At 44.1% G+C, this 21,944-nt stretch overlaps 1 protein-coding gene across 2 annotated transcripts in view; it reads left to right on the top strand.

The window, feature by feature from the left end:
* LOC134323446 (leucine-rich repeat-containing protein 49) overlaps positions 1–21,944 on the top strand; it is a 57,077-nt gene that overhangs the window by 22,187 nt on the left and 12,946 nt on the right. For both annotated transcript variants that reach the window (XM_063004973.1, XM_063004974.1), the window contains exons 9-13: positions 2,186–2,247; positions 4,949–5,096; positions 9,981–10,064; positions 15,630–15,805; positions 17,218–17,325. In XM_063004973.1, the coding sequence (XP_062861043.1) occupies positions 2,186–2,247; positions 4,949–5,096; positions 9,981–10,064; positions 15,630–15,805; positions 17,218–17,325 (578 nt within the window). The remainder of the gene's footprint in view (positions 1–2,185; positions 2,248–4,948; positions 5,097–9,980; positions 10,065–15,629; positions 15,806–17,217; positions 17,326–21,944) is intronic.

Raw genomic sequence — 21,944 nt, 5'->3', positions numbered from 1 at the left:
CCGTACTCTTCAAAAAGTACATGGAACAGTGGTCGCTTATGAAGGTCAATCTGAAACAGTCAGCTCATACTAAGAGGAAACTGATTTTCATGGCCAGATGTAGTTTAGGAACTACGAAACAAGAGGTCTGCTAATATTAAGTGTGGTGCTGAAACCATACACCCAACAATGGGTATGTACCATGTATCTTGTTTCAGTGACCCCTGTTGTACTAGTTAAGGTGGCACTTGAATGCAGGGTGCTTACATCAATATGTTCGCATGCCTGTACACAAGCACTATAACAGAACTGAAGCGCTGCAGTGTGTGAATGTTGGCAGTGTGAGAGGCTTAAGAGGCATCAAGCCAAATACTGAAGTAAGTGCTGACTCAGTACCTTTACAATCTAGCATAGTGTATGTATGTGTGTGTGTGTGTGTGTGTGTGTGTGTGTGTGTGTGTGTGTGTGTGTGTGAATAAGGATGCACAGAATGCCAGATATATAGAGTGCCAGCATGTGCCCTGCACACACCCTCTGGAAGCACAAACCTGGAGAGGTTTGGCCGGAAGGCACAGCAGGTACCAAAACCAATATTGATCCTCGCCATGCCTGACATCTGGCTGCACTGATCTATCCAGATGTAAGAAACATAAATTAAAAGAATAAGATGTAATAAAATGAGGAGGGGTTATTATTGAACCATTTTAACCATTGCATAGAGGTAATTGCTCAATCATAGGCTGGCACCATTGACCTCTTTGATACTCATGCCTCATGTTTCTTAGAAATCTTACATCTGTTTTAAAAGTGATCCAGGTTTTTATTAGTGGTGCATACCAGTTGCCAACACCACTCCAACCTCCTACTCCTGTCATTTCCTCTGGTACCCTAATGCTAGGCTAAAAAGACCCAGGTACCCAATCAGAACTGGTACAGTTTCCTGGATGGCACTGGTTCTAGAACAGGGTGTTTCAAAAACTGGGTCGCAACCCTTGTGTGACTCACCAGCCAAAAATAATAATAATAATTAAGTAAATTAATGTTAACAGGGGCGGCACGGTGGCTCGGTGGGTAGCACTGTTGCCTCACAGCAAGTTCAATCCCCAGGCGGGGTGGTCTGGGTCCTTTCTGTGTGGGTTTCCTCCGGGTGCTCCTGTTTCCTCCCACAGTCCAAAAACATGCAAGTGAGGTGAATTGGAGATACTGAATTGCCCTGTAGGTGAATGTGTGTGTGTGTGTGTGTGTATGTTTGTCTGCCCTGCAATGGACTGGTGCCCCGTCCAGGGTGTTACTGTGTGCCTTGCGCCCATTGAAAAGCTGGGATAGGCTCCAGAACCCCCCCGCGACCCTGATTGGATAAGCGGTTAAGAAAGTGAGTGAGAGAGTGAATGAATTTTAACTGGCACATAAACACAAAATAAACTTGAACACAAACGTCCCCTTATGGAGGCTTTAGGTTACTTCTTGCTAACCACAGTGCGACCAGATTGCCACCATTTTTATTAATTAAGTATATTTCGTTTTGTGTTTTGTTTCGATGCATCGTTCGTGTTGCCTGGGTTGCGGTAAAAATCATGGACAACATGTGGGTTGCTTGGAAAAAAGTTGTTTAAGAAACTGTTGCCCTCAGTGAAATTGCCTGGTTGTGCCCTCATCCAGCAGATACAGCGTTATCCCTCATCCACCCTCCCTTTGTTTCTCCCTCTCCCCCACCCATCTTTCGGTCACTCTCACACTCCACTTCTCTCTCCTCCACCCCTCCACCCCCTGGTCTTTAGCATTTGCCGCACACACACACACACACACACACACTCATATATACACACAACAATAAAACAGATCCCTCTCATCAGCCCTTTCCGGCGAATACGTCATCTGCTCTTCGTCATGCGCTGTACGAGCATCTTCCTGCAGCGGCCGTCTCTGCATTACCCCCCTCTCCCTCTCTCTCTCTTTTTATTTTCCCTCCTCCTCTCGTCCTCATCCCACCGTTCATTTCCCACCCCTCCCCGAGCATCCACGCCATTCCGTCAGCGTTCACGCGTGCGCCTGCGCCTGCCGGATGAAGTGCCTGCCGGCACTGCGAACAAGGTGACTGGACGGATGGTGAGGTCTTGCAGGACCACGAGAATCCTGCAGCATCCCTCTCTCTTATTCTCCTCCTCCTTATCATCATCATCCCTCTCTGTTTTCCCTCTCTCTGTAGACAGAGGTGGACCGGCTGCCCCGGCTCCAGCGTCTCTTCCTCAGTGGAAACAGCATCAGCAGGTAAGAAGTGCTGCTGTTTTAACCCCTTTCTCTCCACCACTCAAGAAAAGTGCTTAGACTGACGTCTTTCCCTCCCTGCCCTCATGCCAGTGCCATGCTGGTAATAGTTTAGATGGTTGTTGTGCCAGTGCATGGATGGTGAGCTTGCTGGGGAAGTTATGGCAGGGTATTTAGACATATCTATGTTCCTGGGTCAGTACAGGTTTATAGTTAAAGCTCCATGTGTGTTTTTTTCTTCTATTATTTTTTACAACCCATTGTTCTGGATTTTGCAGTGTCATGCAGCAACACCGGCTTAGCCGGAGAAAAAGTGAGCCAGCAGTTCTAGCACATCTAGATATTACAGATAGCGCTGTGCAGTGTGGATGGATGGGGTGAGGGGCTGTGAGGAGCTCCGCTCATCCCAGAGAGGGCCAGGAACCAATCATCATGGGTTAAAATGGCTTAGTCAATAATTGATTTATACCAGTGTGACCTGAAAAAAGAGAGAGAGAGAGGGAGGGAGAGAGCTGAGCCCTAATGTACACTATATGGCTAAAAGTATGTGGACACCTGACCATGAGCTTAAAATTCATCATGTTTTACACACTTTGGTTCACAAGTTTAATATCGAACACAGTCATGAACAATTTAGTGTCTCCAATTCACCTCAATTGCACGTTTTTGGACTGTAGGAGGAAACCGGAGCACACCAACACAGACACGGGGAGAACATGCAAACTCCACACAGAAAGGACTAGGACCTTTCCATCTGGGGATCGAACCCAGGACCTTCTTGCTGTGAGGCGACTGTGCTACCCACCGAGCCACTGTTGCCTCAGTGTTGTGCCTTTCAACAAGATTTTGGAGTGTGTCTGTGGAAAGTTGTGTCCATTTAGTCAGAAGAGTAGTTATGTGAGACATGTGTCAGGCACTTGAGTGAGACGAGAAGGCTTGGCTCAAAATCAGCATTTCAATTCATCCTAATGGCACGGTGGGGCGGTAGGTAGCACTGTCACCTCACAGCAAGAAGGTCCTGGGTTCCATTCCCAGGTGGAGCGGTCTGGGCCATTTCTGTGTGAAGTTTGCATGTTCTCTTTGTCTCTCTGTGTCTGTGTGGGTTTCCTCCCACAGTCCAAAAACATGCAAGTGAGGTGAATTGGAGATACAAAATTGTCCATGACTGTGTTTAACATTTAAGACTTGAACTGATGAATCTATCAGTAACTACTTGTCCTGTCATGAATGTAATCAAAGTGTGTAAAACATGATGTTAAAATCATAATAAAATGTCTTTATGGACCTTGCCTTGTGCATAGTACTGCTAGGACAGTAAAAGGCTTTTCCAAACTGTTTCCACAGCATTGGAAGCATATTTATTTTTTATATTTGATTTTATACTCCAATGTATTAGCAATGTGTGTGTCTGAAACACCTAAAAACTAGCTGAAAATGAAACAGTGGGAGGGGTGTCCAAATAATTTTGGTCATATTGTGTATTTTGTTGATTTTTGAAGAAAAAAATAGTAAACACAACTGGCACAGTTTTTAAACAGTAACAAATCTTCAAGTGTTAATGTAAAGGTGATTAATTTTTAAACAAAAATATGAAATAGTAATTGTGGCATGTGCACAAAAGGTGTGGACACCCAACTAAGTCTGAGTAACACCCCCTTTGGCAAATGTTACAGTTTTTAGCTGGAAAATGTTTTTGTAGCCAAATACAAATCTTGTTTTACAAAATTTCACCCACTCATCCCTGCAAAATGCTTTTAGTTCTTAAATTTTCTTGGATGTTCTTGAATACAAAGATCCCATAATTTTTATCTATGTATATTTTATGCATCTTCCCTTTTTTTCTATCCAGTCGTATCCAAGTGCCCTCATTATATCTTCCTCCAGTGCTGCAGACCCCGAACCTGACCAAACCGGGCTGTAATTAACACACGCCCCCTCTGACATGTGTGCAATAGCCAACTGCTTCTTTTCACCTACCTGAGGGGAGTTCACACAGGGATCAGTGTCAGATATGGGGAGTCAGGCACTGCTCTCCATTGTTCATCGTCTCTATGTAGTACCGCAGTACCTTGACCAGCCAACAGAGGCCGTAATTGCAGCAACAATGAGAAGTCCCTTCTGCCCTCCCACCCAGCAGACATTAGCCGATCATGTCTGTGAAGGTGCCTGCCCGGTTGATAGCAGAGCTAAGATTTAAACCCCAGAGGGAAATTGTAAGAGTCGTTCCAACAGCTTTCACCTGCATTTTTAAAGTTTATCAGTCTATCAGGGTTTTGGGGAATGTTTAAGAACTAAAGACAGGCCATTTCTGGATTTTTTTTATTACTTACGTAAACTGTATAGATAAAAGTATTGAGACACCTCAGCATGAGCTTGTTGGGCATTCAATTCCAAAACTATGGGCATTTATATTGAATTGCTCCCTCTTTCCTCTGTAGATTGAATATTATCCGCTTTTGTAGGAGGTCTTTCTACAAGATTTTGGAGTGTGTCTATGGGGATTTGTGGCCACTTAGTGTTGGAAGAGAAGGCCTGGCTTGAAAGTTTCAATTCATCCCAAAAGTTGAGTTGGGTTAAGTGTTCACCAGGGCTCTGTGTGGAGCTACTTTACACACAACTAGTCAAACCATGTCTTTATAGCTCGCTTTGTGCTATAATGTGTGTGTGTGTGTGTTTGTGTGTGTGTGTGTGTGTGTGTGTGTAGTTTGGATGAGCTGCTCTGTTTGGGAGACTCAGGCTCTCTGAGTGAACTCACCCTGGATGGGAACCCTGTAGTTGAGGAGTCATGCTACAGACCGACCACGCTGCGCTCCGTGCTTCCACTCCGCCCGCTCGACATGAAACGCATCACAGTGAGTAAAATAATATATTTTACAAACGAAACAACACTTTTATTTAAAGTTCCAAGTTATTTAACATTAATTACACTCTTGTAATACATTGATCAGCCATAACATTAAAACCACTCACTGTCCATTTTATCAGCTCCACTTACCATATAGACCCTGTTCTTCAATGGTCAGGTGGTGGATCATTCTCAGCACTGCAGTGACACTGACATGTTGGTGGTGTGTTAGTGTGTGGATCAGACACAGCAGCGCTGCTGGAGTTTTTAAATACCGTGTCCACTCACTGTCCACTCTATTAGACACTCCTACCTGGTTGGTCCACCTTGTAGTCAGAGACGATCGCTCATCTATTGCTGCTGTTTGAGTTGGTCATCTTCTAGACCTTCATCAGTGGTCACAGGACGCTGACCACGGGGCGCTGTTGGCTGGATATTTTTGGTTGGTGGACTATTCTCATTCCAGCAGTGACAGTGAGGTATTTAAAAACTCCAGCAGTGCTGCTATGTCTGATTCACTCATACCAGCACAACACACACTAACACACCACCACCATGTCAGTGTCACTGCAGGGCTGAGAATGATCCACCACCTAAATAATACCTGCTCTGTGGTGGTCCTGTGGGGGTCCTGACCATTGAAGAACAGGGTGAAAGCAGGCTAAAAAAGGTATGTAGAAAAACAGATGGACCACAGTCAGTAATTGTAGAACTACAAAGTGCTTCTATATGGTAAGTGGAGCTGATAAAATGGACAGTGAGTGTAGAAACAAGGAGGTGGTTTTAATGTTATGGCTGATCAGTGTAAATGTCACCAAATGATTGGTGAGTCAAATCAGCTGATCGACTAAAACAAGTCTTTACTTCAGGTCTCCCTGTAAAATCTACTTCTTACTTATCTGAGACGTTTCCATCACATTAAAGCCGTCACCTTAATTATTCTACAATCTTGAGAAAAGTCATTTTTAGGACTCCAGAATTCCACCGAACCACAGTAAGAGGCAGTACTTAATAAGACAGGAACTACTGAGCAATGATTATTCTGCTCAGGAGTGTTTGGCCTGTTGGCTCAGTGACAAGTCATCCATGAAGTCACCTATCCAGCTCCCTTCCCTGGATGAACAACAGCCAAACGTTGGACATATAGCCGCCCCGCCCGGCTGGACGGCAGAGCTGAGATTCGATACGATGTATTCAAAACCCCAGCTCTGGTGTGATAGCGTATTTTACCGCAAGGCTTGTTTTCAGAAACACCTCTGAGCCTAAATTCTGTATCCCAGGACACAGAACCTATCACATGAGTTCCCAAGCCAGATGTGAGATTCAATCCCGTAAACAGGTCCTGGATCTGTCCCTTGGTCTCCATCCAGCCTGGCATGCCTGAAGCAGCACCAGAAGGAGCCGACCAGGAAAATTGTTGTCTGATGTCCAAACCACTTTGTCTGGTTCCTCTTGATTTATAGAAGCAGTGGCTATTTTCCAAAGTTCTCTTAAATGGGAGCTCTTCAGGCATCTGGTGTACCCATCACCCTATGCTTTTGGTCAGTACCCACAGCTGATGACCGCTGTGAGAATAGGGACTAACTGATACGTAGTAAACTTTACCACCACGGAACAATACAGTGGTTGTAAAAGCTCTGGTGCTGATCCACTTATTAATCTTACACTTCTTTTTTCACTTTGGGTACATCAGGTGCCTCAAATCCACCCTAACACACACACACATGCACATACACACGCATACACACATGCACACACTCAAAAAGGATCAAGAACCAAGACGTGGGGGTGCTGATTCTAAACCCAGTTGTCACTCCTCAATCAGGAAAAAGCAGCTCATTATACTTTTCCTCACCTCCTAGCAAAACATACTTTTATTTGGTACAATCTTCCATAAGCTAGACTGAAATGACCGGTGAAATTCATCAGCAGTGTTGCTCTTCATCAGTAAAATCTGGGCCAGTTCCTCCCAGCTCCTGACCTGCTGTAGAACTGGCCCACCCACACCTCTCTGTGTCAACACGGCATGCCAAACAAGTTCCAGTCTGTTCTACATTTAGACTGCTTCAGATCTTCGGGTTTCTCTCTCCAGTGGCCTGCGGTGAGTTCACTCTTACTGTCGTGTTAGGACTCGGCGTGGAAGGTGCAGGGATCTGATCTAACACGTCCGTCGCTGTGCGATTCACTGAGACGCTGGATCACGATTATAAAGACGCCAGTAAAAGGGAGAAAATGAAACACGTGTCCTGATTTTCACATTCAAAAACCATCGCTGCTCTCGTGGGTTATTGTGATCTTACTGAAGACCTGCTGTGATTTCTTTAAGACACATTCAGTCGATGTGAGGAGCCGAGCGTTCAGATCTCTAATATCCGGAGTTTTCTTTTATAGTTGATGCTCAAGGCTACATACTTTTAGATGTTATTTATGGAGCTGTAACTGAGACGCATGAAAGCTGTCAGTCAGTTATTTTATCATTATTATTTTTAATAGGGATCATTAAATGTTATCAGTATGAAGACAGCATGATGTAATACCAAAGTCAGTAGGGGCTTTTTGTTTATTAAACACTGAGATGTTAATAGACGTGACTTGATTCCGGATTCTTCTGTGCTACTCATTTATTATTTTTTAGTCCTGTATCCAAATGAGAAAGTTGTAAACTGTTTGTATTCATTTCATTTTCATCATACGATGTATCCTGGTCGGAGTCGTAGCGGAAAACACTGGCAGCAAAGCAGAAATACCTTGGAGAGGGCGCCAATTTATTGCACAAATTTATTTTTATAATTTAAATTTGCATTTTCGGCATTTAGCAGATGCTCTTATCCAGAGCGACTTACAGAGGAGCAACAGTAAACATTTGCCTACTCTAGTATAAGAAGAGGGCGGCACGGTGGCTCGGTGGCTCGGTGGCTCGGTGGGTAGCACTGTCGCCTCACAGCAAGAAGGTCCTGGGTTCGATCCCCAGGCGGGGCGGTCCGGGTCCTTTCTATGCGGAGTTTGCATGTTCTCCCAAGAGAACATGTCTGCATGGGTTTTCTCCAGGAACTCCGGTTTCCTCCCACAGTCCAAAAACATGCAGTCAGATTAATTGGAGACACTGAATTGCCCTATAGGTGAATGAGTGTGTCTGCCCTGCGATGGACTGGTGCCCCGCCTAGGGTGTAATGTGCCTTGCGCCCATTGAAAAGCTGGGATAGGCTCTAGCACCCCGCACGACCCTAATTAAATAAGCGGATAAGAAAGTAAGTGGGTATAAGTAAACAACAGTCCAGTGATACACATCTGCTGAAACCCTGTTAGGGTTTTTCATTCTTTAATAAGAAGCTATAGAAGGTTAGTAAGTGCCTGTTACTGCTCAGCCTAAGTGCTTAGTAAAGGCATGGGTCTTTAATCGTCTTTTGAAGGCAGTGAGAGACTGATATCAGAAATCTGCTTCCAGGGTAAAAGGCGCAGGGTTGATGGGGTGTAAAGTAATGTGGTATCTCAAAGTATGTGGGCACCCCACTATGCATTTATTTATTAATTAGTGTTTTACACTTTGGTTTGTGACTGGAAATTTTATATTTTATTAGTTATTTGCATTAAACTCATACGTTTCTGCTTTCTTAGTACAATTAGCAGAGGTAGAAGAGACTTTTTGAAGGTTTCAGAAGTCCAGAGATATGTTGACGTTGGCATGGGCACCCCTGCACACACAGTTTTGATTGCACACACATTCTTATGCAAGTATGCCATGTTCTTACCAAGCTGACTATTCTTGTAGAATAATAAACAAGTTTGTCAGCCTTGAGTTAGGCAGAGTTAGCCTGATGGGGCAGTAAAGAGGGTATAAATAAGGAGACAGGGATGACGGTATCCACCCTTCTCTTTTGTTAAGGCCTGTGAGTGTTTGCATTATGAGATTGGTCCTCAGCTGAGTAATAAATTGATTTTTTTGCTTTTGCTATTACTCCGGTTGTCCGTGTCAATCTTTAACGGTTATTTTGAACTCCCACAACAGGTTACACCAATAGACAGGTAGTTACAGGTTACCCATGATTCATCAGTTCAAGTTCAATGTCAAACACTCAAACTCAAAAGAAGCTTTATTGGCATGACAAATAAGGACATTCGTATTGCCAAAGCAAGTTACAGAGAAATAATAAAAATAACAATAAGAAAGAACAAAAATATACAAAACAGTTACATGTGCAAAAAATATAAAATAGAATAAAATATTAATATAAACAGTACAAATAATAACAATAAAAATTATAATATTTATAATTATATTATATTTTATATTATATAAAATACTGTATATTAAAATTATATTATATTATAAGTGTGTGTGTATGAGACATGGTCACCCACTGTTCCTCACCTGGTGGCAGGTGTGTGTATAGAGTGCTGCTAGTGTGCAGCTCTCGCTGTGTTCCCCCAGTAGGTGGGGCAGTTTGTCAGGGTCTGGGAGGGAGGTAAAGTTGGGGATGATGTTATTAAATTTGGGGAAGAATTGGGAGCGGATGTGGTGGTACTTGGTACACCGGGTGAGGAAGTGCAGCTCCATCTCTACTGTACTGAGAGTGCAGTGCTGACACAACCTCTCCTCCCGGGGCAGCCAGGACCCATCACAGCCAATATAGTATCTCCAGTTTACTCATTTACACGTCTCTGTACTTTGTATGCCAAGCTCTTACACAGACGTGATTGGCCATGTTTTGATTGATGGATTGGCACCGTGTCTGGGGTGGAGTCCTGCCCTTCACCCAGTGTTTTTTTTAAGGGAAACTATATCCAACACAACCCTGACCAGGATAAAGCGGTGCTGAAAATTGGAAATGATGATGATGGACTGCAGGTCAGTAATGGTTTATATTCTACCTTGACTGTTTCTGTCCTGCAGGAGGAGGACAGACGCACTGGAGGTCTTTTAGTGAAAAGGGAGGATGAGAAGAAACGCGAGAGCCACAAACAACCCACTCATAAGGTAGACAATCACCACAAACCTCCCCCGGTTACTTTTCTTCACAGGGTTCCTCTTGTTCCTTTTTTCTGGTGGCACATTTATGTCGTGTTTCTTTAATCTGCATCTCTGAGACACCATTGCTGTATAAAATCACTAGCGGTTCATCTGCTGCTGACGTGACAGGCTGTAATTTAGGCTAAATTCCCAGCTCCAGACTCAGGCTCATGCGGGCAGGGGTGGGACAGGATGCTCATTAGATGAGTCATTAAGTCTTATTTTTTACCTGTCAGTGATGGATGACATGGTACATTTACCACCCTCTACTTCCACAGTTTGTTCACTGGTATGAAAAGTAATTCACTAAACTGATCGCCTCTCTTACTGCATGTTTGTCAAATGAAACAATTTAAGCCCAGTGATCTAATGTACTAACCTTTCGCGTCTGAGATCTTGAGCTCCTGGGTTCATATTCCAGACGCTGCTATTGACCTGCCTGAATGTCCAAACAGGCACAATTAGCTGGCTCAGGCTGGGCTTCAATGCTGCTGCAAAACTGTGACATGAGTGCATAGCGTGGCTCACCGTGCACAATGCGGTTCTCCGGGAGACTCCACCACTGGCAGGTTAAAAGATGCCAGTATAATTTGCTTAGGTGTAAAGGAAGGTGGTATCTCAGCAGTTAAGGTGCTGGACTAGGTAGTAGATCCTCCCTTGAGTGCATAGTGTGGCTCACCGTGCACAATGGGCTCTCCGGGAGACTTCAGGTTAAAAGATGCCAGTATAATTTGCTTAGGTGTACAGGAAGGTGGTATCTCAGCAGTTAAGAGCAGTTAAGGTGCTGGACTAGGTAGCATATTGGGCAGCAAATGTTCGCCACTGGTTCTGGTCTCGCACCAGGGCTTCGGCATCATCCCATGCTATGTTGAGTGCCTTCAGGTCTTGTATGAAGGTTCTTCGCTAGGTGTTGCGAAGGTGTCCACATAATCTTTTTACGCCAGGAGGTGTAGAATGCATCACCGTCTTTGGGATCCGTGTGTTGTCCATATGAAGAATGTGTCCGGCCAGTCGGAGTCTTCGGTGTGCGACGGTGTTATGGAGTTTGACCGCGCCTCTCCTTCGGAGCACTTCCTCGTTAGTGATGGGGTCAATTCAACGGATCTTGAGGATTCTGTGAAGGCACATTTGCTGAAAGACGTCGAGCTTATTGTTGATGTTCACTGACGCCTTCCAAGTGGTGTAGATGGATGTCGGGACCACGATGGAGTTGAACAGGCGGAACTTGATCTTCAGGGAGATGGACGACGAGGACCAGATCTTGTTCAGCTGATTAAAGATTGCTCTTATTGCTCCATGATTGATACATGTGGGGCTTTAATCAGCAACCTTCCGATTACTTGAACCACCGAGCTAACTCTTGCCCTGCTTGGATTGCAAACGGTCACAGTTGTAAGTCACTTTTGCTAAAAGCGTCTGCTTGATGCCATAAATAAAATCCTTGATCTTAATAATTAGTAGGGGTGGCTCAGTGGGTAGCACTGTCCTCATTCCCAGTCCTCACAGCGAGAAGGTACTGGGTTTGAATCCCAGATTCTGTGTGGAGTTTGCACGGCATTCCTGCGTCTGCTTGGGTTTCCTCTGGGAGTTTCGGTTTCCTCCCACAACCAACTTACAAAGACGTGTGAGTCAGTAAACTGGAGATACTATACTGGCTGTGACAGTGTTTGACATTGAACTTGAGCTGATGGATTATGGGTAACGTGTAACTACAAGTCCTGTTATTTGTGCACCCAAAGTGGAAAACATGGCCTTAAAAGACTAATAAATAAATAAATGAATAGTGGGGGGTGCCCACATACTTTTTGCTATTTAGTTTACATTCAGCAGCATAATATAAAACTTTGTAAACAAACAGGGGGCGGTCCGGGTCCTTACTGTGCAGAGTTTGCATGTTCTCCCCGTGTCTGTGTGGGTTTCCTCCGGGAGCTCCGGTTTCCTCCCACAGTCCAAAAACATGCAGTCAGGTTAATTGGAGACACTGAATTGCCCTATAGGTGAATGTGTGTGTGTGTGTATCTGCCCTGCGATGGACTGGCGCCCCGTCCAGGGTGTTACTGTGTGCCTTGCACAGAGGTGTCCAATGCATCGCCATCTTTTGGATCCATGCGTTGTCCATACGAAGAATGTGTCCGGCCAGTCGGAGTCTTCGGCGTGCGATGGTGTACTCGTTAGTGATGTGGTCAGTATAACGGACCATGAGGATTCGGCAAAGGCACCTTTAATAATATAAAACTTCAACTTTGTAAATGAACAGGGGGGCGGTCCGGGTCGTTTCTGTCTGGAGTTTGCATGTTCTCCCCGTGTCTGCGTGGGTTTCCTTCGGGAGCTCCGGTTTCCTCCCACAGTCCAGTCCAGGGTGTTACTGTGTGCCTTGTGCCCATTGGATAGGCTCCAGCACCCCACCGCGACCCTGATTGGATAAGCGGTTAAGAAAGTGAGTGAGTGAACAAACAGATTATTATTTATTCAGTCATTTAACTTTGTTGCCTCCTGATTCCACACTACTGATGATGATTGACTACAGACGGGACTTTATTGTGCTTGAGCCAGTTCTATATCAGTGTTTTGCAAATGTTTTGGGACTTGTCTGTGCTCTCTTGTTCTCAAGCACAGATAAAAATAGGACTGTTGCGTCAGGAAGGGCATCCAGCGTACAAACTGTGCCAAATCGGGTACGTGGACCAGAATGATCCGCTGTGACGACCCCTAAATGTCTGTTTCTGATGTTCTTGCTCTATTAGTAGTAGAGATGCATGAGTAACGATACTGGTATCGGGTATTTGCCCGATACTGCGCTCATTAACTTGTACTCGTACTCGCAAACGAGGCTTCGATACTAAACATCCGATACCGTGTGCCTAGTGCACGTTGCTGCTTTATGCCTGGTTCACACTACACGATTTTTGCCCTGATTTTCGCTCGGTGACTGGTCGGCGCTAGATTTGCCGGCTCGGGAGCAACTCTGCGTTCGCTCGGCGATCAAAACTCGGCTCTCGATCGCTAAGTGTGAACTATCCAACAACTCTCGCTGAGTTTTCTAGCACGTCAGATCAGAGCGTAGAGAGAATCTACGGCTCTGCGTCAGATATCTGATCTGAGATGTGCGACTGGGAATGAGTGACATGTCGAACAGCCAATGAGAACGCAGGATACGGTGTGAGGGGAAACGCAGGAGAGGAGTGTAAACAGGTGGTACAGGGGGGTAATATAGTTTATATCAGAATACATCAGCACACACACATTTTACAGTACTTCTGACCTGATCGTTCTCTACAAAACATAACAACAAAACACCAACATTGCAAAAATATTTATTAACCTCCAACTCACTACAGAACAATCCATGCTATTCGTGTTGCCAAATCCACTCAGATTCATTTATTTTGCCTCCTTGATTTCATCACGTCAGCGCACAAACACTTTGATCACTCGCTACTTGTTGACGTGCATTTTTGGACGTGGTATCATTAAACTTCTCGTCACTTCTCACGTGTGTTTTTGTTTAAAAAAAAAAACGGTATTCTAAATAGGTATTGGTATCGGTATCGGTATCGGGAAGTACAAAAATACATGTACTTGTACTCGTACTCGGTTGGGAAAAAATGGTATCGATGCATCCCTAATTAGTAGTATACAAATGCAACCCTTTAGCAACCCTACACCCCCTACATTTTTTAGTTAACAGAGACACTTGGCGCCTCGCGTGTTTTAAAGATCGAATTAATGAGCCGTGGCGTGACATATTTGTTTCCTTCGTGTCTGTGCCCACGGGAAGAGACTGGATGTGATAGTTCCAGTGTAATTGAAGCCAGATAATCCCTGCAAATAGAGAATGATAAAACATCAAGTCCTTCATGCCACACACACACACACACACAATGGGAGTGGCACATTCCACACCTGAGTCAGTAGAAACTTTAATAAGTGGTGAAAACAGCTACATTCCTCATTGTGTCTCCAGTTTACTCTCGCGTTTACGCCGGCAGCGATGCAACAAAGCTTCAGTAAGTCTCAGCGAGAGCTCCCGGAGGAAACCTACGCAGACACGGAAAGGACCCGGACCGCTCCACCTGGGAATCGAACCCAGGACCTTCTTGCTGTGGGGTGACAGTGCTAGCCACAGAGCCACTTTTGTGTGCTAAGACCCATACATTTGTATTTTTCTTGCAGTCAAACCTACGCTGCTGCAATGCTGTCTCTATGTTCTGACCCCGCCCACTCTGACTCCGCCCACTTTGTGTTGCTATGGTCAGGTTTTACGCAACAAGTGTGGCGATTACCAGTCAGCACACTCACTCACTCACTTTCTTAACCGCTTATCCAATCAGGGTCGTGGGGGGTGCTGGAGCCTATCCCAGCTTTTCAATGGGCGCAAGGCACACAGTAACACCCTGGACGGGGCACCAGTCCATTGCAGGGCAGACACACATACACACACACACACACACACACACACATTCACCTATAGGGTAATTCAGTGTCTCCAATTAACCTGACTGCATGTTTTTGGACTGTGGGAGGAAACTGGAGCTCCCGGAGGAAACCCACACAGACACGGGGAGAACATGCAAACTCCACACAGAAAGGACCCGGAACGCCCCGTCTGGGGATCGAACCCAGGACCTTCTTGCTGTGAGGCGACAGTGCTACCCACCGAGCCACCGTGCCACCCACCAGTCAGCACAGTAAAAGCAAAACACCCTGTCACTGGTTTTAATAAATCAGGACGTTTGTCTAATACGGCAGCACTACCACCACCAGACTTCGAATCTCAAGGTGCTCAATAGACAAAGTTTGCCGAATGAAGAATCTTCATCACTTCCATCATTTGTCCACATACTTTTGACCAGAGAAATTTAAACTGGTATATTCATTGCTGATTTACTGAATATCCACCAGACACTGCCTGTAAATAGGGTTGCCAGGTCTCTGATGAATAATCCTGATCCAAAACATGCCCACTGCTTGTATATAGATTAAGTATGTAGGCTGAAGTCAATCAGGTGGAAAACGCACTAACCCACCAGTGCTGACATGTTGAGCTCTGCTACCGGCTGCAATTGCGACCTCTGCTGGCTGGTCAGTGGCACCTGCACAGATACGAGGGATAATTAAGTTCAGTGCTTGACTCTCCGTGCGCTATACGGATCTCCATATGAACCTGCCTCAGCTACTGCACGTGTTGGAGGGGGTGTGTGTTAGTCACGGCGGCAATGGTAGCTCAGTGGTTAACATACTGGACTAGAACACAGATGCTTGCTGGTTCAAGCCCCACCACCGCCAAGTTGCCACAGTTTGGCCCCTGTGCAAGACCCTTAACCCTCAATTGCTGAAATTGATCAGGAATAAAGGTCTGCAGTGGTAGAGTAAGAAAAATTGTATATTAAAAATTGTGTAAAAAAAAATTTTATATTACATTGTGTATGTAAAAGAAGGTATGTAGGGTGAAACCGAACACCAGTGAGGACTGAATTAGGACCACGACTGATCTATTATCCGTTTATTATAGTTTGTTATTTTTGTGTGCAGGAGAAGCGACGGCTGGCCATCCGTAACGCCGCCCAGCTGTGGGAGGAATCCAGGAGCTTTCTGGAGCTTCCCACTCAGAATGGTTCCCGGGAGGACGTGAGCCCAGAGAACAGCCCCGCCTATAGTCCCGGACAGATTAACGGACTCGCTCAGGAGCCTTCACCTGATGAACTGAAGTAAGGACAATCGTGTTGTTATTTATGATTAAAATAATAATTAATCCCTTCAGCTTTAAGATTTAAGACCAAAGACATAATACGACGTGTAAATAAAACGCTTTGTGTTCCTAATACAGAGGACAGTAGGTGTTTAACAGTATTTAAAACCCCAACAACACTACTGCACCTGGTATAGGTTTCCATTAAGTGATGCTGTAAAGGGGGTTAACAATATATACAGAGAATATGTGTAGTTCATCTACACTATATGGACAAAAGTACACTGATGAACCATAACATTAAAACCACCTCCTTGTTTCTACACTCACTGTCTATTTTATCAGCTCCACTTACCATATAGAAGCACTTTGTAGTTCTACAATTACTGACTGTAGTCCATCTGTTTCTCTGCATGCTTTTTTTTTAACCTGCTTTCACCCTGTTGTTTAATGGTCAGGACCCCCACAGGACCACCACAGAGCTGGTATTATTTAGGTGGTGGATCATTCTCAGCACTGCAGTGACACTGACATGGTGGTGGTGTGTTAGTGTGTGTTGTGCTGGTATGAGTGGATCAGACACAGCAGTGCTGCTGGAGTTTTTAAATACTAGTTTAAATAATTTAAATTAAATAAGTTTTTAGACACTTCTACCTAGTTGGTCCACCTTGTAGATGTAAAGTCAGAGACGATTGCTCATCTATTGCTGCTGTTTGAGTCGGTCATCTTCTAGACCTTCATCAGTGGTCACAGGACGCTGCCCACTGGGCACTGTTGGCTGTATATTTTTGGTTGGTGTACTATTCTCAGTCCAGCAGTGACAGTGAGGTGTTTAAAAACTCCAGCAGCGCTGCTGTGTCTGATCCACTCATACCAGCACAACACACACTAACACACCACCACCATGTCAGTGTCACTACAGTGCTCAGAATGATCCACCACCCAAATAATACCTGCTCTTTGGTGGTCCTGTGGTGGTCCTGACCATTGAAGAACAGGGTGAAAAGGGGGCTAACAAAGCATGCAGAGAAACAGATTGACTACAGTCAGTAATTGTAGAACTACAAAGTGCTTCTATATGGTAAGTGGAGCCGATAAAATGGACAGTGAGTGTAAAAACAAGGAGGTGGTTTTAATGTTATGGCTGATCAGTGTATAATATAATAATATAATGACCAATGAATGTACAAACCTGCGTATGAAAACCAGCTTCAACATGCTGCTCAGTTTATAAAACGTTTTCTGTTGATATTTTTAAATAATAAACATTTAACAAAGATTTCTGCATTTTTTTAGGTATAAAACTGATGATCCTGCTTAGAAATGAAGTGTAGCTTTTTAATAAGTTATTAAATAAAGAACAGTATTGTCTGTCTGTCTGTTTGTCTTTCCGTACTAATCTCTTGATTTGTTTATTGTTCATTTACTCAGAAGAGACAGAATTAGTCCTGTCACTGTTCCAGATCGTCCAGCAGGGGGCAGTGATGGTAGATTGCAATTGCGTTCAACAAGCCGCCCCAACAGTCCCAGAGACCCGAGGTACACACACACACACACACACACACGCACACGCACACACACACTTGGTTGAACCAGTTTGCTAACCTGAGCTTAACAGGAGGCTCAAATAAAAAATAGGCCCTGCATTTGTGCAGGCACAGAAGGCCTGACTTAGGGTTGCCAACCGTCCCGTAAAATACGGAATCGTTCCGTATTTGGAAACTAAACGTCGTGTTCCGTATTGAACTGATACACACTGGTGTTCGTTATGTGGCTGATTTTATGCACATGCTATTATTATTATTATTATTATTATTATTATTATTATCAGCAGTAGTGGTATAGATTAGTAATGCAGCATATTTTCTCCCCCCCTCCCCCATGATCAAGATTTCACTTTAAAAAAGTGTCAACTTGTCACTGACAAGAGAAGTGTGAGGTGCCAAGAGAATTAAGAGAGAAGGATTTATTTACAGAAGATAAGTGCATGGAAGACAAGTGATATTTGGATGCATTTTAATGCAGTTAATCAGTCGCAATCAGAACGTCAGTATAAGTGACTCAACTGACTCAAGTGACCCAAGTGAACCGGATCACATTACTGAGTGACTCAGATTAACCCAAGTGCATAAAATGAACCGAATTTACCACCACTATAAATACACCGCTGTTTGAGTAGCGCAGTGGGCAGAGCGCATCACGCACGTTCTTCTGCCCTAGGTTCGAATCCGGCTTAGGGTGAAACTAAAGTAACACAAGCAGGGCCGGCGCTATGGGGCACTGGGGTGGGCATTGCCCCAACCCTCGCCCAATTTTCTTACTGCCCCCCTAAGCAACACAGTCCAGAACCTGGGCTGCATGTCGGTGTGAAGATGGATTATGTAAAAATGTTGTTTTCACTATTGAGGAAAAAATGTTACATGATGTTCTTTAACCTAAAATATGGTTCTGATTTATTATTATAAAGAATGAAAATAATATTAGTTAAACAGCCTAAATTAAACATTTTGATAATGTTCCTATGATGGTGTAAGACCCGTTATTTTGTTTACAGGTCTTACACCCCCCCCCCCCCCCCCAGGTAAACACCTGGCATCCCGCCAGCCCAGGGTGTTCCTTATTTCCAGTTCTGAAAGTTGGCAACCCTAGACTGGCTCCCAGTCAACATTCCAATTCATTCGTTTAAAAAATCACTTATACTGAATTGATAAAATGCTTCTAACTATGGTAATATTTTGTGAAAGACTCTTTTCTGTTCTGTTCTCTGCTGATTGTGCCCTTTCTGCACAAAATAATGTCAATAAAGACACTGTTTGATGAGTTTGATGAAGCCCTGACATCAGTCTTATTGTACACATTTGGGATAGATTAGAATGCTGACTGAGAGCCAGACCTTCTGTGCCTTCTGTGCCTTCTGTGCCTTCTGTGCCTGCACAAATGCAGTGCCTGCAAAGCTGCTCTCTTTATTAAATATGCACAAATCCATTGTGGGGCCTTGCCAACCCCTCTTCTCAAGTCAAAGCCAATCATGTCTGTATGTAGACACCCGGCCAGCCAATAGCACCACTGGGGATTCAAACCCTGCATCCCCCAAATAATAATAATAATAATAATAAAATAATAAAATAATAATAATAATAATAATGATGATAATCACAATAATAATAAAGATTTCTCTCAGACCACATTAGTCCTGGTACGATAAACCCGACAGTAAGAAGAGCGGGTCGAGTTTAACTGAGACGCTTCACTGAACTCTCATATCAGTCTCCTCCAGACACCCACGGCGGCACCCATCAGGAGCCATAAATCAGCCTAAAGCTTCTCATACTCCTAAAGCTCCTCATACTCCTGCACTTTCACTCCTCCTGCACTTTCACTCCTCTAATCTTTCACTCCTCTAATCTTTCATCTGCCTTTTATCCTGAGATGTTCACCCTGTTAGATAAGCACCTGGACCGCGTAATCTGAAACAATAACACCCAGCCCGGCGATAAATCATTCCATCAAAGTGTAGCAGCATGATTTACAGGAATAGATCTGTCTGTCTATCTGTCTGTCTGTCTGTCTGTCTGTCTGTCTGTCTATCTATCTATCTATCTATCTATCTATCTATCTATCTATCTATCTATCTATCTATCTATCATCTATCTATCTATATGTCTCTCTGTCTGTCTGTCTGTCTGTCTGTCTATCTATCTATCTATCTATCTATCTATCTATCTATCATCTATCTATCTATCTATCTATCTATCTATCTATCTATCTATCTATCTATCTATCTATCTATCTAACTATCTATCATCTATCTATCTATATGTCTCTCTGTCTGTCTGTATGTCTTTTTGTCTGACTTTCTGTCTATCTGTCTGTCTGTCTGTCTGTCCGTCCGTCCGTCCGTCCATCCATCCATCCATCTATCTATCGGGTGTGTTCGAAAACCTAGCTCTCTCTCTACATAGACGCATCTTACGTCATCCTATGCACGCTCCCAAGAAGGAGGCTGTTCGAAATCCTAGATGTCTTAATAAGATGTTTAGTTGGCATTTTAACATTTTAATGTTATTTTGACTCAAGAACGAGTGAGCATCGGAAGCGTCCTTAGTGATCAAGGCAATCCCAGAATTCAGTGCGGCAGCTCTTCTCTCACAGAAAAAAAAAAAAAACATGGCTGACGGTGCGGAGAAACAAATGGAGTTATTTTCAAACGTAAATAAATTATTATTGATTTTTAATTTGTATAAACTTGCACAAGTGTTTTTATTTGCAAGTTCGGGCTTGTCAGCGAATTTGCAAATACGTTTTCGGTACACGGAGGGAGATGTTAGGTGACATGCTAGCGTGCTGTGCCACCCCATCCCATTGGTTTGAATGGCAAGATGCTAAATGCTAAATGCGAAACCCGATGTTATCGCTGTCTAAGTATCGCGTTCAAATAACCTGACTTATAAGTTACTGACTTATTAGAATCCTCTCTACTGAGGCAGCTGCCTGTGTAGACAGCAAGGCACCTCCCTTGGTTTTTGAACACACCCTGTGTATCTGTCTGTCTGTCTGTCTGTCTGTCTGTCTGTCTGTCTATCCATCCATCTATCTATCTATCTATCTATCTGATTTTTTTAATGACTAATTCCGACCCTAATTAATTCTTGCTGAACATCCAGTCTCAAAAACAAGCTCCTAACAGAGCTTTGTTGTGTGCACAGGGGTGCAGTCATGCTGGAACAGGAACGAGCCTTCCCTAAACTGTTCCTACAAAGTTGGAAGCATATCATTACCTTTATATAATTGATTTATTACACCTGTTAGCGACTGCTGTGGCTGAAGCAAATGCATTCAATAATCGAAGACGTGTCCCAATACTTATGACCATATAGTGCATGTCAGGTCATGAAGCTCATCTTTGTTCCATGCTTCCCTGGGTGTAATCTAATCATTATTTCATTCTTAGCCTAATGAGGTCTAATTTCACCTTTTATCTCCCTCTTCCCTCGTCACCTGAATGAGATTTTATTTCTTTAAGCACAACGGCTGCCTTGTAGCGTCTCACCTTCTGCCCCCGTCCTCATTCAGCTCCTTCCTGCAACACATCATGGACAGACTGTCGGGGATTCCCTGTGTGGCTTTAGTGTCACGCCTCACCCCACCCACAGTCTGGTTCATCAGGGTGTGAAACTTGAACCCGGTAGTTGTGCCTGTACGTATCCCACCTGAACGTGGGTGTCACGAGGCCACGCTGGTCCCGGGTCACCACCCGAGCTCCACCCGGATATCGATCTTTCCTGAGACTCACAGCGATCCTCCACTCTCACGGCTTTACCGGGCCGGGCCGGGAGGTGGGCCAATTAGGCCAGGCGGACGTCCATTCTCTCCTACCTGGGTTTTAGCTAACACGCTCACACACTCAATACCTTCTATCCTATTGAAGCACACGTTATCGAATGCAGGGCTTTGTAAAAGGCTTGCTGATTAGCATCTGCGCTAATGGATAGGGCAGATGGGGATTTGGCACCGCACCATGTAGGCACTCAGGGCTGCTAGATACACAGAGAGCTCTGTAGGGATGAGTGTACCCGAGCTCAGCCTGTACGAATCGGCTGCTGTAAGAATGCAGGGAGGAATTCTGAACCGGGGCCAGTTCAAACTGAATCAGCAGCTAATGAATCAGTGATGAAAATGCAGGTTAACGTTTACATTAGTGCTTACACCTCTCTTACTCATTAACTCACTGATTCACTCACTGATTCACTCACTCTCTCACTCATTTACTCACTGATACACTGATTCACTCACTCATTTACTTAATGATATACTGATTCACTCACTGATTCACTCACTTGCTTACTCATTTACTCACTTGCACACTGATTCACTCACTGATTCACTCACTTTTTCACTCATTTACTTAATGATACACTGATTCACTCACAGATTCACTCACTCATTTACTTAATGATAAATTGATTTACTCACTCATTTACTCACTAATACACTAAATCACTTACTGATTCACTCACTCTCTCACTGATTCACTCACTCTCTCACTGATTCACTCACTCTCTCACTGATTCACTCACTCTCTCACTCATTTACTCACTGATACACAGATTCACTCTCTGATTCACTCACTCTCTCACTCATTTACTTAATGATACACA

Source organism: Trichomycterus rosablanca, chromosome 11, assembly GCF_030014385.1.
Source record: "Trichomycterus rosablanca isolate fTriRos1 chromosome 11, fTriRos1.hap1, whole genome shotgun sequence".
Lineage (NCBI taxonomy): Eukaryota > Metazoa > Chordata > Actinopteri > Siluriformes > Trichomycteridae > Trichomycterus > Trichomycterus rosablanca.
The sequence above is the reverse complement of the archived record's forward strand: the minus strand, read 5'-3'. Positions and strand labels throughout refer to the sequence as shown.